The sequence below is a fragment of the Mycteria americana genome, chromosome 1, assembly GCF_035582795.1.
Source record: "Mycteria americana isolate JAX WOST 10 ecotype Jacksonville Zoo and Gardens chromosome 1, USCA_MyAme_1.0, whole genome shotgun sequence".
Classification (NCBI taxonomy): domain Eukaryota; kingdom Metazoa; phylum Chordata; class Aves; order Ciconiiformes; family Ciconiidae; genus Mycteria; species Mycteria americana.
Window position 1 is genome coordinate 97,335,565 of NC_134365.1, and position 17,948 is coordinate 97,353,512.

Here is a 17,948-nt window from a genome sequence, read left to right on the forward strand (position 1 = left end):
GAGCTGGGTACTTTGTTGATTCTAGTGGAGATGAACCAGGTGCTCCAGACTTCCAGAGATTTAGTAACTTAGTAACTTGCCTAAGATAATGTAGAAAGCCTGTGACAGAGTTATGACTGTGGCCCAGAGCACAGAAAAATTAACATGATTCTGAAAATTTAACAGAAAATTTAACCAGAGCACAGAAAATTTAACCTACAAGGCCAGAAGTCATTTCAGAATATGAGAATGGTGTGTTTGTGTGTCTGTGTGTATATATATATATTTTTTTATATAACTGGGAATGGGGTATAGTTCTCTGTGTTATCACAAAGAAGTTAAATTTCCTTTTCTTACCTTCTCAGTGGTTTTCTTAGTTTTTTGTAAGTTTGGATTGGTGGGGTTTTCTTAAGTTAGCAGCACTAATTGGGTAGGTCTGTTGGGTAGGTTTCCTACTGGGGAAACATGTCTGTCCGTGGGGTTGGGGTGAGGAATCATGATTAAAAGTGGTTCAAAGAGCTGATTGGAAGGAGGACAGGGAAATCTCTACAGACAGATGTGGGCAACAGTGTTCTATTGGGGGTAGTGCAGGCAGTGGGACAGAAAAGGATGGTGGCACAACATGGGATGGAGGAACAGTGAAGTAGTAAAATGAAAGAGCAGGTAAGGAGAGGAGACAGAGGATGGTCCTGGAGACAGAGGATGAGCCCTGATAGAGCTTCGAAGCTTGTGAGGGTGGCAGATCAGTGAAGGAAGTGTAACTGAAGCTACCAGCTAGGGTAACTATCTAAGTAGTACTACACTGAATAGCTCTGAGGAACTGAGGTGAGTATAGAAAGGCCAATGGTGACTTTGGCGGCTGTCACAGTCAAAAATGTTATGGGGCTGGAAGAAAAAATGATCAGGCTGATGAGAGAGATCAGACTGTATAGGTACCCTGGGGAAAGAAATAGTGGGCACAGGCTGGAGATGGGGGCGGAGGCAGGCAGAGAGAGAGAGAGACAGAGAGAGAGAAGGACAAAGATGCTATGGTCAGTGTCACAACTGTGGTGTCTCTACAGAAGAATAATCTGAGATTATTTTTGGCCATGTTATATTTAAAACCATTACAGAATGTCTGAAGAAAAAGATGTGAAACTCAGGTCAGGATACAGGACTTGATAAAAGATGAATTACACAAACTGTCAAAGGAATTAATTGGGTTTTGATTCACAGTTGAGCCATGTGAGTAGATACAATTTTTGAGGGAAGAAGCCCCCTTGGAGCTAACAGAAGTAAGAATCTGAGCCACTGGTGAAACTTCCAGCATAACATGCGTATGTGTGTGTGCATTAACCTTCAGTAGCTTTGTCCCCTTTGGTACTTGTTTTCATCTCTGTTTCAGAGAACATGACAGTGCAAGCTTGTGTGTGTATGAAGTTACGCTTTTGTACATGTATTACACAGATACCTGATTTTTATGCCTAGTAAACCCAGTTTCATGTAAGGGTTTCTGTACCCTGAGGCTCATCTGTATCATGGTAGTCACATAAAGAATGTGAGGCAGAATTGCCAAAAGCGAGTGAGGACAGATGGTGAAGGCTAAAGCAGTATGTTAGTTTTGTGTGGTCAGCTGCATTGGGGGTGCAAATGAGGACAAGGATGAGTACACATGCTCATGCCAAAAGGTATTGCAGTCAGATGCCTTCAAGCATGGCCATCACGTTTTTCTCTTAGAAGTTAAATTCAGACGTCCCTTTTTAGAAAGCTGGGGGGGAGAGTATCTGGGTTTGAGGACTCCAAGCAGGAGTGAGTCCAGGATCTGAGCAATGCCTCCAGAACCACTGCATGATTAAACACAGGAAAACTGTTTCTCATTTGTTGTTCAGTTTTTGTAAATTCACCATCATGTCACTGGATCTTGTTAAATGCCTTTGTATGCAAGATGAAGATGCCTCCAGTTTCAGGCAGCTTCTCTTATTACAGGTAAATAGCAAGCCAGCCACCTTTTAGTCCTTCTTTTCAATAATTAGCTCATGCTGTTGAGCTAGAGTGTAACGATGTGATCAAGGAAAGACAACTGGACATAAGGGGACACAAAGCAGTGTTTACAGTTGAGACACCTGAGATGGGACGTGAGAAAATCACATCACGTGCCATTCAGTGTATAAGACCCATTCAAGTTCCACATTCCGAAGGGAGAAAATGAAAGATTGTACTCATACTGTCAGAAATGCAGCTAAAGGGTGGGAGAAGTTGAGAAAATTAAAGGAGAGAGCAAAGAATCAGAAACTAAAAGAGAAACTGGGGCAGGGAAAATGACAAACAAGAAATAGATAATATACTATTAGCCCACACACACCTTTTTTCTGTGAGCATTTTCTGGTACATCTAATAGCACTGCAGTCCTGCAGTTGGTTGCTTGGTAGTTGTGTGTCATTAAAAACAAAATCTGCATTTGAGGTTTTATTTTATTTATTTATTCCCCCCTCCCCACCTGGAGACTGAGCTAAAAGGGTTAACTGGACCTGTGAAGTCTAGGCACACGTATCCATATTTTTGAGTCATTAATGAATGAAAAGACTTTGCAGTCCTTCAGACTTTGTCTTCAATAACTAAGGAGGAGGACATCACAGCCTCAAACTGTATGTGAACATGTGTGTGTGAAAGTATTTTTTCCCCTTGCACTTTCCCTTCTCTCTGCAGAAAAGGAGAACGCTGGATTTGGGAGTCTGTTTTCCTCAGATATTCTGATAGTTTGAGGTATTGGTAGGAATCCCAGTTAGAGGGCTGGAAGGGAATATTGTAAGATACTGAAGAAGCAAATGGGCAAATAGTAGTAGCGTTCATACAGAAAGTTGGCTGTGTGGTCTGCCAGTCAGGTACCAAGCACCCACTGTGACTTATGCTGATGATGAAACTGCACCTTAAACATGTAGGTCACTGCCAAAAAGAGAAGTCCTACCATCCCTTGTCCTCAGAAAGCATTCCTTGCCCCCTTGCCAGCATTGGCACCAATGAAGCCAGATGGGCAGCCAATTGATATGATATAGCTAAAATGCTTGTTGGGGCTTGGGTTTTTTGCTGGCTTGGGCTCCCCCTGTCAGCTTAGCACATAGCTGTGTAACCTCTAGTTGTCACGCTGGCAGCAGAAGTGCCCGGGTGGGCACAGGGAGAAGGCGCAAAGTAGCACTTTTAGGTAGGTTTAGCAGCCTCTGCAATTGCACCTGTGTTACCCAAAGTTTCCAGGGTGGCCGATACTGAACGCTTGAGCGATCTGTTTTGCCTGTAGGCTCCACCCTAGCTTTGCTGAAGGCTCTCTTGTTGCATGGGCAGTTCCACAGGCTGAGAGTCTTCCTCTGAAAGTGAAGGTCCAAAAAGCTAGCATCTGGACCTCCCTGATTACAAAATTAGAGGCAGTTTTCCTTGTGTATTGCTACAAAGGTAAATCAAGTGATCAGCACCTAGGTCTGAAATCTGGGTTTAAGCTTGTCCAGCAGAATGTTACTGCATCCATGGTTATGATGATGTCTGCTCCTACATGGACCACAAGGCTCCTAAGAGTTTACTGCAGGGGTCTTTGCAGTATGCAGATGAACCAATGATGAATTCCCAGTGGATTGTAATAGCATTTCTCTGCCTTTTGGGAAGCAGGGTCCCAGAGGAGCTGAAAATTGTGGGAAGGCAGTGGTAGCTTAGACTGTGCTCTTTTTGTGAAATGGACAGGTTATCAAACCTTTTGGGAGCTTTGCTCTGGTTTTACGCAGCCTCCAATAAGCCACCTGGTCTGCCTTGCAAATGCCACTGCACTTTGGTTTGAGCTGGTTTTGTGGGGATGACGCAGAGTCCCTGGTACCTCCGGTAGCTCCTGGTTTACCTTTTGTTAGAGCAGTGCAAGCTTGCAGTGATGTTTTGTGGTCCCTTTCAAAGCAGACTTTGTCCCTTTATCTCTTTTGCAGGAGTCCATCTAGTTTCAGCCAGCTTGTAATTGCATTTAAACATGTGTCAAATAACTGGCATTTTTTTTTTGTTCTCCTGGGAAGGCACACTAGAGTAGTGCACTAGCTGACAAAGAGAAGCCATTCATTTTGAAGAGAGACAGGAAACTTCTCAGGACTGACAAGGAAGGCATCTGCAAGCAAGGCTCAAATTAAGCAGTCTTGCCTTCTGTCTGTGCCACAAATACATAGAAAAATCTGAAGGACAAAGGCTGTGGATTAAAATCTTAAATGGATAAGTGCCAAGCAAATTCTAAAATGGGTTAAGCCTTTCTAGCAGGCAGTGGCTGACATGACAGCATCTGGGTCTGCGCACATTCTGGTCCTTTTGAAATTCTTGAGTAACTGTTTATGCATGGCACTTAGTTTTGGGGAGAACATCCCTTGAAACCATGCACATTAATTCACCCAGGACTTCCACTGTGGTTCAGCTGTATAATCAATAGCATACAAGAACTGGAAGTGAACAGAGAAGTTGTTACAGAGACCTAAGTGCACACTGTGTTTAAACTAGGACCTGGAGCTTGGTCATTTTGAAATAATGCAAACTGTTCTCTGTTGTATGGGGCCTCTTTTCACCCTGAATATTTAGCGACTTAGTAGTCACTGATGCTTTATTTTAGTATGTGTGTATTTGGCAGAGTAAGGATAAAAGATACCTCGAAAAGTCTAGCAGACGCATGAAAGTTTTCCCTGGGGAGCCCTGCCAGACAGTGCATCCAGACACAGGCGGTCAGACCAGGGAGCTAGCGTGACTGGTGTATGAAGAGAAAAAATATGATTTGTAGGCTGGTGTTTCTGGCAGATCTTCGGTTTAACAAATCTCTCTTGGTTATTTCTAGCTTTGTCTTACCTGATGTGTGTTAATGATACTGATAAAACAGTCAAAGGAGGAATAATAGAAAGTCTCTGGTCTGCATTACCATGCCTTTGATCTGTAGTGTTCAAAGTGTACATGGGGTAATGAAATAAGAATACTTACTGGGTTTTTTGATTAAGAGGCTACAAAACAGCAGGCGCAGATTTGCCAAGGAAACTTAAGAGATTTCGCTGATGTGATTTGTGCTCCTGGTCATTACGTGGTGTGAGAGTAGCTGCATTCAGCCTTAGCCAAAAAAACTCTACTTGCTCCAGGATAAAAATAGAGCTTTAAAGAAGGCAAACAAATTCTCTTCTGACTATTCCAGTCTCAAGTTATTCAGAGAAGCTCCCATATGCCACTAACAAAGATAAGATGTATTAAACAGCCAGTAAATTCTGCTATACAAAAAGTGATTTCCACATAAATTGAGAAGAGGAAACCCAGAGGATGTTTATGTACCTGTTGCTATTAAGTTTAAAACCAAGAATAACTGCTTGCATGTTTCATATAATAATAATAATTAAAAAAAAATCTCCTTTCTGACTTATAGGGAGAAATTGGAGCATGGGAGAGCAAATTTATAAACAAAATGGGTAACTCAAACTCAATAAGTACTCTTGAATAAAAAAGGATAATGTTCAAATGAACTCACTGAGGTATGGATGCTGATTACTTCAGGCTTCCTTCTTAAGGCTGATATGAGGGATGCTAAATGTGAAATATTTTATAGTAGTGCTGTCATAGCAGTGATGGTCTAAGAAAACAAGCAAGATAAAGCTTGTAGGGAGGGAGAATATTGTTACTCCTCCTGCTTCAGGAGGTGTGTAGGGGGGGAAGCAGCAGATGAGATTTCAGTTTGAAAGCCATAAATCCTCCTGTTCCCTGAAAAGGGCTGTTGCTGGAAACATGGTAGATCATATTGTAATTTCTGATAGTGGGTGGTAGTAGTATTTGGCATTCAGCTGTCCTCGCTCCTCACATAGATAGACTAGTTGTACTGACGGAGAAGAGTATTCTGGCCCTCTTTGATCTCTCTACTGAGAAAGCCAACAAGACCTCCAGTTATGATGGTGGATTTTGTGTGTGTGTGTGTGATGCAAACACCTGTTTGTTTTCCATAAAGTAATAAGTCACCAGATGGTAAAGGTTTTTATAAACATGCTGCTCTAGCTGAATTTGTACCAGTAAGTTGGAGGTGAAAGGTACCATATGGTACTGCTAATCCCCAAAGCATTCATTATTCCTAAAATAATTTTCAACACCTTTTAGTGCTGACATCTCTCTTTCATTACTGTCCATGCTTATTTATGTGGACAATGTTCAGATGAAGTGTAACTTAGAGTATTTGGGTTTGTGTTCCTTTTATGCAACCGTTCTTGAGATTCAGTGCCAACTAGAAAATTATTTGCGCTTGGATAACGATCTGGGGGCTTACATGAAATGAGCTGGTCATCTCATTGCAGTCTCCAGTGGATATGGACTGTCACTGGCAGCCTCAGCAGAGAGGCAAACTGCAAATAAGTGTCCTAACTCGGGAAGTGATATGTGTTCTGGTGGATAATATCTAATTATTACTACAAAAAATGTTTTGTTGTGAAGGATTGCCGGTCCTTATTGTCACTGCTGGCAAGAATCTACCAGACTGGGACGAGACCGTTCTGAGGTTCTGGGAGCAGGGCTTATTTATGATACAGGGAGGACATTAAAGATTGGACCTTGGTGACTGCATGGGTGGGTGGCAGTTTTGGAGGGAGATGCTAAGGAAGAGATCAGTGTTGAAGGATTTACCTAGACCACAAGATTTTGAGACTGGCCCATGATCAACTCTGGAACCGCAGGACACGCTTAGGGATTCAATGGCTGCATGTTCTTCAGGCTGGTAAGCATCCAGAGGGGGATGTTCAGCCAGCTTTCCACAGAGAGCACCCTGATTGCAAACACTGCCTCTAGAATGGGACTGAAGCATGTTTAATTTGATCGTAATGAGGAAATACATTTAACATGACTGCATCACCACTGAAACAGCTTCTGCTTCAGTATAGGTATTGCACTGGTAGGCACAAAACACCAGTGCTTGAATTAAGGCTGTTTGGCTGAACAGCTCTCTCTTCAGAGGAATGTTTTATATTATAAAAGTATGTCAGTAAATACCATTTATGTATAAAGAAGCAGAACCAGAAGCTTTTAATCTTCAGAAGCACCTTGCAGCAGACTTTTCAGAAATGTGTCAATATCTGAGCTGACAAGTTGCTTATTAAAAGTGATAGGCTTAAGCATTCCACCATGATTTAAAGAAATAATTTCAAAGCAACAAAAATGTCAAAGCTTATGCTGACACTTTGAAAAGGACTGCATTTATTCAGTCTTCCTTTAAGAAGCAAAGGCTGTACCAGTAGTTAATGTCTTCTGCAAAGCAGTCCGTCATGGAACCAGTTTCTATAGGAAGCTATGAGGAGAGCTGTCCTCAGACGCCTGAAACCAGAGAACACTTTTATCTTTGTGGTTCTGTCTGCTCAGGAGACACTGGAAAATGTCAGTTTTGCAGCTGCTGTTGCGGTGTTACCATCCCTGGTAGCGAGCAGTGCCCAGCACCCTTCCAGCCTGCCCTGTGTGGAGAACCAGCACAGTGCTGTGAGTATGCCAGGAGCGAGTACCCACAAACAGGTAGCACCCCCCAAAGCTAGTGCACCGCTTCTCAGCCAAACTGAACTGCCCTGTAATCACTGGGGGAGTGGGCTTGGCCTCCCTACTCATGGGAAGGCATGGATAGGGGTCTTGCTGAGAGGACATTCACTGTCAATGCAGGTGCAATGAAGAGGGGGATGCTGGCTGTCCCTGTGGGATGATCCTTTCCAGGCCAGCAATTGCCAGCCACGCCAGCAGTTGCTGCTGCCAGCCTGGTTTTCCAGAGCTCTGCTGCTGATCCAGGCAGTGGATCAGCACCGACCAGTCCATCACTTGTGTTGTCCTGTGTGCTCCCCTGCTACAGGTCTGGAGCCAGCTTCGCCATGCACAGACTAGCTCAGTGCTGGAAGGAGCCTGAGTGGCCTCATAGTCTTTGTGGGTAAGCTATTCTACATGGACAAATTATGCTACACTGAACTTCAGTCCGTGCTATCCTGCACAGGATCTTTACCTGTAGACCATTGGCCTGAATCCAAGCTAAGCTAATAGTATTCCTTTTAGTATGATGTTGGCTGTTTGTGGTCCACATAATTAATACGGCAGCTTTACTGAGCTCACAGTGGTCCACATATTAATACGGCAGCTTTACTGAGCTCACAGTTGCTTGGCAGACTGTGATTGCTTTTGGCTTTCTTGCTGATGCTCAGGAGAACCACATATGTCCATATGGTATTTTGAAGGCAGCTGCAAATGAGATTCAGTCAGTTGGAGTCAACCAAAAAACCTTCTTAACTAGAGTAGGCTGATACATCTCTTCTTGCTTCTTGGGATGGAGAATGAGACTCCAGACATGGCTATTTGGTCACCTTTTGGTACCATAAAAAGTGGAGAAAGCGTACTATCTCTGCCCCATATCAACAGGTATAGAGGTGCAGACTGTCAGCCATGCCCTTGAATTGGAATGACTATGAGAAGGGCTTTATACATCTGGCATCTTAAATAGCTATCAATAAAACAGTCCTGTGTCTTAGATCCTCTGCTGCATTTTGATTTTTAAAATAAAACAAAACCCACTACACCTGCTTTGGAAAAAGCTCTTGCAATATTTTATTACAGAAAGATTGAAAATGAAGACATGACTAGATTGACAGGAGGACATTCTGTTCTCAGCCTCTGAATAAAGGAAGTGTAGAGTCAGAGTGGTATCTGGAAGCTGCTAGTGATAAAAGTTTTGCCATAGTGGCATGCAGGTTTAGAGTTTGGGGGTAGGGGTCTGAGTATGCAGTAATTATGAATAAGGGATAATAAAAATAGAAAAGTTCATTTGGGAAGTTAAGGAAGGACAGCCTACATTATGAAAAAAACTGAAACAGTGTTTGCTTTTTCTTTATATGTTGGTGGAAAAAATGTGGAAAGGTAGAGAGATTTCCAATTGTGAGTTTTGGCACTAGTAAGAAACTCGAGTGCTCTTCCCCTCAGCCCTTCCTCCTCCAGTTTGAAGGTATTCTTTGCCTTGGCTCCAGTTCATTTCATAGTTCATTTCAGAGGTTAGATTTTTAACTCCGGTTTTACCATGCTCTGTGTGTGGAAAAACAGAGCAGATGTTTCAGTGCACATACCAAACAGATGCAAAGTTGAAGTGAATATTTCATAGCGTGCCCCATGTCCCGCAGTGGAAATGTCCCTCCAGGCTTCCTCCAAAGCTCAAGGAATTCTGCTGTTTTCACTCCTGTTGTGACGATACATCTGTCCTTTGTCCTGCCCTTAGTAAGAGCCTTTAAAACCAGAGGTGGATAGGACTGCTTGCTTTCCATTGCAGCATGCCTAAGGCTACAGTTTCACTTAGACTTTTGTTTCTGACTTCTTGTTGCTGACCCAGACTTGGAGCCAAGCTTTGTGTTTTGTCCGTTTTTCTCCTGTTCTTTTGCCCCTTCTTCCCACACCCAAAAGCATCCCGAAGTGGGATCCAATTTGACACAGATGTAGAGCAGTTAGTATTGCTGTTGCTAGTGGGCTAGGTTGAATGCTTCTTTAATTTGAACCAAGTTCTAATTAGGCCCTTCCAAGCTAAAGCCCTTTGGTATTGTTTCCACTAACTAGAGGGGAGAAAGCTCAAAGTGGCAGGGTTTTGAGGGAAGCATGCTGTAGATCAGCAGAAGTCCTGAAATGATCAAGTAACTCCAGCTGTGTGAGACAGCTGATGATCTTAGAAAATCCCATCAAAGAGTAAGTAATTGTATTTTGCTGCACCAGGTCTGTTTTTCAGAATTAATTGCACGTGGGTTTTTGCATTGCCTGACATTTGAAACTGGATAAATACTTTTGGTTTTCAAATTTGGTCCCTGAATGCATCTTCTGTTTGCTGACTGATCTTTGCTAGATTTGAGGTTTTCCATTTCCCAGAGCAGAACGGGGACTGTGCATGACCATTTTGACATCGTACTGCAAGAAGCTTAGTTAACTAGAGCTGGGTTTAAAAATGTTCATGAGATTCGCATGAGGGTTGAAGAATTCACATCTTTGGTTTTCTGTATTACAGGACTGAATAGCTCTCCTATTTTTGCTGGGTTTTCTTGTGTTTTTTTCCCCATGATCTGCCAGCTCAAGTTTTTCATGTTATAAAATCATCTGCTTTTTGCACACAAATAATTAAACAATGGGAAGTTTTGTTATATGTTTATGGAACATACTGGTCAGCACAGCTAATCAGGTTTTTATATCATGACGTGGAACACTTTGCAATGCTCCATCTGGAGAGGAACAGTTGATGGTTTACAAGTTTGTCATGGACAGCTGAGGGTACTCGATACAAGACAGTTCTTGAATAGGGGCTGAGCAGTGAAGCTGCAGAACCTCAGCCATACTCAGTCACACACATCCCTCTAGAATTTCAGAAGTAAAATTTTCCAGTTAACCTCCTTTGCTAGATACATATGCTGTAGTTAATCCTTCCTCCCTGTTTATCTCTGGATGTGGCAGCTGCAGGTTGCAGAGGGCCTGACTGGGCAAAAGGGTCAGAGTTCTGCCCTCCCTTCTGCAAAGCAATATTGAGGATACTTAGCTAGGAGCGGTTTATTGACTTGAACATAATATCAAACCATAATGATTATGGGAAGTTTCTCCTCTTCCTTATATAGAAAAAAATCCCCTAAAAATAACAACCTGTTCATTTACTTTGTTGCTCCTAACATGATTTTCTTCCTTCTTTCGAGGCTAAATGATCCCTTTTTGGAGACTGGCTTATGCTGCCTGCAAACCATGGACTGGTTCTCTGCTTTGAATGTCTTACCAGCAGCTTCCATTTCCCTTTTTCTTGGCAGGTAGGTGCTTTGCCCTTTGAAAAATGTCAGTGGAGTCACGTGGTGTGCTGAGAAATGGCCCCAAAACACTTAACATCAGCCTTACTCTTAAGTCATCTACCCAGTGGTTCTGCTTTCTGTTAGCTTGGTGTATTCAGTGTTGCGTTACACATGACATCCCATCAGGAGCTATATGCATAATGCAAAAGATTTGACTCTCTTGAAAGGTCAGTCTCTGCATGTATGAGGCTCCCAGTTGTGTTCAGTGCAAGCCTTGGGAGAATATTTCAGTGTGGGGTTGGTTGGTTGGTTTGTTTGATGTTTTTAAAGCAGGTACGCATGAGCTGATGGTATAAATGCTGGTGCGGCGGGGAGAAGGGCAAAGTGAGAACTCCTTGTGGAGGAGCTCTGTAGAGCCACACTGCCTTCCCACCATGGCTGTGGGTTTCCATCCATGCCTAAGGGGAGCAGGTGAAAAGGAAACCCTAAAAAAGTAAGTATGGAAGGCTTTTTGATTATTTTTTTTGTTAGTGGTTGTTTTGGTTTGGTTTTTTTTAATCCAAACTTTAAATAAGAAATAACAAAAGAAAAAGATAAAATAAAAAAGCTGTGCAGCGGTCTCTAGTTTACTGGGGAACTGTATAAAGCATTTTTGTGGTTCAAAACCTTCTGATCTTCCCATCTGAAAGCAGGGATGGGAAGAACAGCCACTCCCCTACTGAGCAGATGACTGGAACTGTGAACAGTGAACTGCAGCCAGCAGTTAACCTGTAGGTCATGCTAGGAGACTTGAGCCCTGCACTGCTGCTAGAAGTGCTTTGCATCCCCCTCCCTTTATGGGAGGAGAGATCATTTAATCACTGTGTAATCCTCTTCAGGTGGAGCTGAGTGAACTTCCTTGTAGCTGTCGCCCATGAGTAGATGGAAGTCCTTCACTCTTGGGATTGCTTGGATGCTCACCACTGAGAGACTGCTTCTTCCCTTGCCCTCTTTTATCCAGCCACATGCCCACATTACTGCATAAAGTTTTGATGTATGGCCGTATCCATTATTGCTCCTGCTTTCATTTCTGTTCAAGCTATGTCAGCCTTTCCAGAAAGGCATAGTTTCCCCATCTGGTAATCAGCTGCGGAGATACAATCGCAACTCCAGTTAACACTAACTCTGATTTGTGTTTAATATGAGACTTGAATAACATTTCAATCTCCAATGATTCAAGACAGATAGTATTTTTTTGTTGTTTTGGTTGTATAAATGAGAGCTGGTGAGGGTGGGTTGCCTTATAAAAGGTCAGGCTTGAAGTGTAGTTTACTCCAGCTTACATATTTAATACATAAACGTAGTCCTTAGATGTGCTGATGGTAGAACTTATTTTAAAAAATAATAAATTGGCATGTGTCCCAAAAAATTCCAGTACTGAGGGTATTTTTCATCCTGAAACAAGTAAGAGTTGAAATCTGGTTTTGTGTTGAATTGGAAACACAGGAAAATTAAAAGCACAGGTTTTGAGGTGGGGTTCAGCTGGCTCTTTCTGATAAGTTGTAGCACCTCAGGCAAGCTGTCATTTTAGTCCTGCAAGCTGCTGTCATCCTCCAAGCAGAGATGACTGCCATGAGCGTGTTTCCCACTGCTAAGTGCAGTGGGTGACCGGCAGCACAGGCGAGAGTCCAAGCGAACAGGAACTCAGCTAAAATTCCTGGGGGGTCATTAATAATCTGGAGTAGGAGGGCCAACTAGTGTTGAATGTGGCAAAACCAGAACTTCCCTGCTTGAACAAATGAAAAAAATTCCCTTTCCTGGCCCAGAAATAGCTTTGGATTTTTTTTTTTCATTTGAGAAACCAAAGCAAATGGATGGATGTTATGTAGAACATAAAGCATCTGCTTGCAAACTGGATCAAGTACTGGAAAGATAAGACAGAAATGCTGGTGGTATTATAGTACACTTCAAGTAAACAAAGTGCCATGAAATTGCTGTGTGCTTTCTACTAATATTTAAATAGTAACAATGCCCTGTCACATTTCATATGCTGTACAAAGTCAGCACTACTTCCACTGTAGTGCTTCTAGATAGACAGATAAATTGGTGTTGGTGAATATTTTTGGTTTGTGTTTTAATAGGATTAGATGACTGTCCCTGTGATAGAGCTCTAGCACCTTAGCATGCCTGCTGTCCACAGACTGCGTGTAGAAGAGTGCTGAGTCCTCTCACAGTCCTTTTGCAGCCTTTCACAAGGACCAATTCCAGCAGGTCTGATGAGGAACATGAGCAAGAGCCTTGGTTGTTAAAGGCTTTGTCCATTTTAGCAATTAAGCTGTAAATTCTTAAAAATCTAAACTTTATCCATGCTTCCTTGTTTTGGAGGAGATAGAAGAAAATAGTAGTTTCAGCTATCTCTGAGGACCTGAAGAAACCTCTTTCCTGGGACCCAATTGTTACCCAGTGGTACCTGAAGTCCACAGACTGGAACATAACAGAATAGTAAAAGATAGAGTAACTGAGTATTTTTTTGCTGGGCAAGGCTCTGTCCTTTGCTAAAAAGCTGCCAAATAAAAGGCAAGCACACAGTTCCTGAAATGCTGTCAATCTTGCAGCTCTGAATGCTTGTTCTCTGCTTGAATTTCCAGCCATGGTAGAATTCTACCAGTGTGGACTGGTGCCTTGAGGTGTAAAAGGGAAGGCCTTGAGACCCCCCAAAAATAGTATCCAGTGGTTTTTGCAGTACATGGCACTGTGGTCCAAAATGGGTTGCTGTATGTTTGAGGTCCTCTGTTAAAGGTGCAGCTGGCTGTGGCATGCAGGGCCTTGTTCTTCTCTGTGTTTCAAGCCTTGAGGGGGGCCACAGAAGCTGGGAGACCTGTCAGTGTTCAGTAAACAATAACTGCTTTTGTGCATGTTCTTAAATAGAGCCAAGTCATTCAAACCTGCACTTTTTACTTTTAGCAAGTGAAAAACTGCATATGAAATGATAAGAAGTACTGGTAGATTTGTACACAGAGCTGGTTTGAGATTTGGGGTTTTTTGGGGGATATTTAGAGTTCTTTGTCTCTGCCTTGGATTGGGAAGGTATCAAGGAAAGTAAGTTCATTAAGTCCTTCTTGGTGTGTTGTAAGATGCATCATCAAACAGTTTAGATGAAGAGGTTTGAAGGGGAGGGGTGTTTGTTTTTAAGACTTCAAGAGTCTTAAAAAAAAAAGTCAAAACATCTTCAAAATGGGCAAAGAGCTTAACTGAGAGCAAAACACTCATTATGTGCTTTCCACCATGAATTTTCAGAACATAACCTTGCAATTGATAATGAACTACATTTGACACTTGTTAGCAAAGGAGTTTAACAGTGTAACAAACTCGGGGAAAAAAACCACAAACTTTCTGATCCTACGTGCACAAATCATTATGGCTAAGATACCTTCTGTCCTCATATCAAACTCATAGCCTCTACATTAATTTTATAGAAAAAATATTTTGGAAATAATTTTTTATTGTAGTGAAAATAAGATACCATTATGTTCATATGTATACACACACAAAGAAAAGATTCACTGTATATACACTGAAATACCTCATACTCGTGTAACTAAGAGTCTCCTCAGCTTATACACAGCAAATAACTAGAATGCCTTTAAAACATGCCTGATCCCAGCCACCAGCCACTGCTGCACTTAGCGGGAGCAGCACTGAAGCTATCACCCAGGGCTGGCTGCCCAGCTGCACAGAAACAAGTCACAAGTTGATGCATACCCTGAGCCCAGTACTTTTCCACATTGTACAGGTACCATGATCACAGGCCCTGGTGTTACAGGATGGCTCAGCCATGCTGCTGCAGGGACAGGAGGGAGTAGGCTGTGCCTCTCAAACTCTGACCAGCTGCTCTGAGCCTTTGGGTTACCCAGCAGAATGGGGCCTGTCTCACAACATCTGGTCACAACAATGTTCAGCAGCACCATATTACTTCCTGCTGTCTTGCATTATTTGGGCTTACAGTGGTTTATGTAAGCATTTCTTTGACAGATGTGTGGCTCTTGATACCCATTCCCTGCCACTCAAGGCAAGAAGACACTACGTAAGTGATCCAGTGAGGTTCTCCAGAACACGTAGAAGAATTGCATTGAAATCTTCACTTGTTTAGCTAAGCTGCCTATAGACAAGTAAGTAATTCTCACTATCGCTTAACTGTAAAAAGTATCAGGTGGCTGTTGGCACATGTGGGCCAAGAACTACAGACTTTGTAGAAATAACAAATAGCTTGGCCTTGTTTGCTAGCAGAAGCTAATGTGAGACTATTAGTGCCCTAACCCTGACAGCTGTGTTAATGCCTTAGAGACACTGGGTGACTGAACAGAGCCCCAACACACCTTAACATGTAGTCAGAACTCTCTTTGTAACTTGAAGATAAAACTCCATTTCTGTACCTCGGAGGTCCCCATCTCAATTCAGCTATTTTAAAATGTTTCAGGCTGACGACTTCTGTTTAAGGAATTCTACACTGACTTCCACTAAGCCAAGAATAATCTCATTTTTTCCCTTCCCCATAGGAAAGGGCTGCCATCTACCAAATATGCATGCACTTAAGTACCACACCCTGATTTTGAAACAGAGCTCATGGCAGGCTATTGCCCAGTTCAGTAAAGAAAATTCAAATATTAGTTGGCTGAATCCAGCATTGAGTAAACACTAAATATATTTTTAAAAAGGGTGGGCACAAATGCCACTGTAGTATTTCATCATTAAACTATTCATCTTTCTATTTCAACAATTAAATCCATTATGAAACTAAGCTGGTAGGGAAATGCACAACAAATAACTAACATGTATTAAACTTATAAAATATCAAACAACTTGTCTACATACAAAAAAGTCAATGTTAGTCACTGAAGCTTCACAGAACATTGGTATGATAGAAGCCCTTCTGTGCCCCAGCTTGTGTGTCTGCCAGGAACAGCTGGAGAGCCAACCACCTTGGCTTTAAAAACACCGTACTGTAGAAGTACTGCCCTGCCTTGCTGAGGCGCCTCGTGGGGTCAGTGACAGGCAGTGGTGATGTTTGTTGTTGGAGAGAGCCTTTAGGAGGCCTGCAGGCTCAGTACTGTGTTCTGTTTTGGTAATGCCAGGTGACAAAATGTACATCAGACATCTACACAAAAGAACAATTTTTCTGGTGAGTTTATGTTTGTGTTTATAATGGGAATGCTTTAAAATAATGCTAAGATAATTCTAGCACAACAGTTCTCCCCTACAAATCATTCGCCTGCAAACCAAATATTTCTTCCCACTAGTACTTTATACCTGTGAAATCGCTACAGTAGCCTCCAGTGAGGGGATAAGTGCCAGACAGGGATTTTAAATGTACATTTTATTTTGGTTGTGCATGTATCTTCTTACCTGAAGAGATTTTTTGCCTTGGTATACAAACTTTCACTGTTCATTTCAGAGTTAAAGAAAAATGAACTTTCATAACCTCTGCCACTTCTGATCACCTCTTAAAAATGTCACTTTACACAGAAAAGCCAGAAGTAATTGAGATAAACAGACATCTGTACATTTTAGCCATTCATTTAGAAAACATCTGTATCCATGCAATGTTAAGACTATAAGTAACTTTGCAGTTACATCTGAGCCCATTGCTATGGCAACAAGGTAGTCTTTATCTCCCACATGCATTCTACTGATTTCTTTTTTTCTTAAAGCAGCTTCCTGAAACGAAAAACAGAGAAGCAATGATTAAGTTAGTCTCTTTAAAACATTGGATTCAAGGCTTATATAAGGCAGCCCTTACTACTTTCCAGCTGTGGAAAATTTAGACCCTGATCCTTTTCAAGATGAAAAAATGAACAACTGACATGGAAAAATGTGAACTGCTGTTATTTTCAATTAAAAAAAAAGTATAGTTGATGATCTTGGAACACAAGATTTTTGCTACTGTAGCTATTTTTAATAGGATCCCAAGGATCTTTCAGACTAACCCAGCTAGCTGTAATTTGCTGCTTGCTACAGTGAGAGCACAGTTCTTAAGAGTGTGTATGCTAATTATTAATTCCTTTATGGCCTTTTTCATGGTTAGCTTTCATCAAACCACATGGCTCAGCTTGGTTAATTGTTTGGAATTGTAAGCCTTCTATTATGGTAGGTGCCCACCATACCAGACAGGACTGTACTAGTGATCTCTTGGGTTTTGGTTAGTTGCCAAGTCTTGAGAACTCAAGATAAACTAACATGCTTTTAAAATTTCTATTTTAAATAGAACACTAGGCAATAGTAACTACACTAGAAGAGTTAAGAAGGTTCTATCTGTGCTTTCAAGGACCTAAACTGATGTCAGTGCTTCTCTGACACCCATTAACTTTGGGATTCCTCTTCACTGCTTTTAACATACCTTCTGGGGATATCTACTTTTGACACTGATTATTTTAAGTACTTTAAAAGGGTTGAGCCTCTTCATAAATAATGTTGAAATCTTAACCTCTAGTGTCCCAACATTTCTAGATCCTTCATATGAAAAATACGTTAATGTAGTAAAGGCCACATGAGAAAACATCGAAGGAGTTATCCCGACAAGACATTTCACTCACATTTGATGCTGCCTAACAAACTCTGCAAACTGACGGTCTTTAGCGTAGAGCTCTATAATTCGAATTCTGTCCTGAATTTCCTAGAATACAAGAAACACAATTGTAAGTACATAACAGAAATCAGAATACTACTGAAATAACTGATTTCTGGTTTTTGGAAAATAAAACTCCTATGCTTTGCTATTTCAAGGAGTAGAGCTTGAAATTGGGCACTCCAATACCAAAATTCTTCTTTACACCTTTTTTTTTTTTTTTTTTTTTTTTTAAGCTAAGCACTTCATTGGAATCCCATACTACTTTACTTTTAAATCAAAACCAGGGTTTGGACAGAGTGTGGCATTTCAATAGCCTTTATCAAAACCATTTATCTCTCATAGATACTTTGCCTACAAGCCCAGCTACAGGCTGGATTCACACCTCTCACAGTTGCTTAAGAATCTGTGGTTAGTTCCTGGATGTAAATCCCATCTCTTTAGCCTTCTAGAGTAAACCCTGGATACTGTGTATACAGGAAGAAAGGAGAAGGATGTGATCTAACTTGCAGGTTATAGAAAGTCCTAAACTTAAAAAAAACCAAAAAACTGTAAAAAGGCCTGGATGTGCCAGGTTTTCACTGTATAACTACTCTTACATAAGG

General features: G+C 41.7%; 1 protein-coding gene across 3 annotated transcripts in view; it reads right to left on the reverse strand.

The window, feature by feature from the left end:
* Window positions 1-14,211: 14,211 nt before the first annotated feature.
* Window positions 14,212-17,948, reverse strand: part of IMPG2 (interphotoreceptor matrix proteoglycan 2) — a 67,068-nt gene continuing 63,331 nt past the window's right edge. For all 3 annotated transcript variants that reach the window (XM_075514275.1, XM_075514264.1, XM_075514253.1), the window contains 2 exons: window positions 17,312-17,391; window positions 14,212-16,436 (listed from right to left, as the gene is read on the reverse strand). In XM_075514275.1, the coding sequence (XP_075370390.1) occupies window positions 16,424-16,436; window positions 17,312-17,391 (93 nt within the window). In that variant the 3' untranslated portion in view covers window positions 14,212-16,423. The remainder of the gene's footprint in view (window positions 16,437-17,311; window positions 17,392-17,948) is intronic.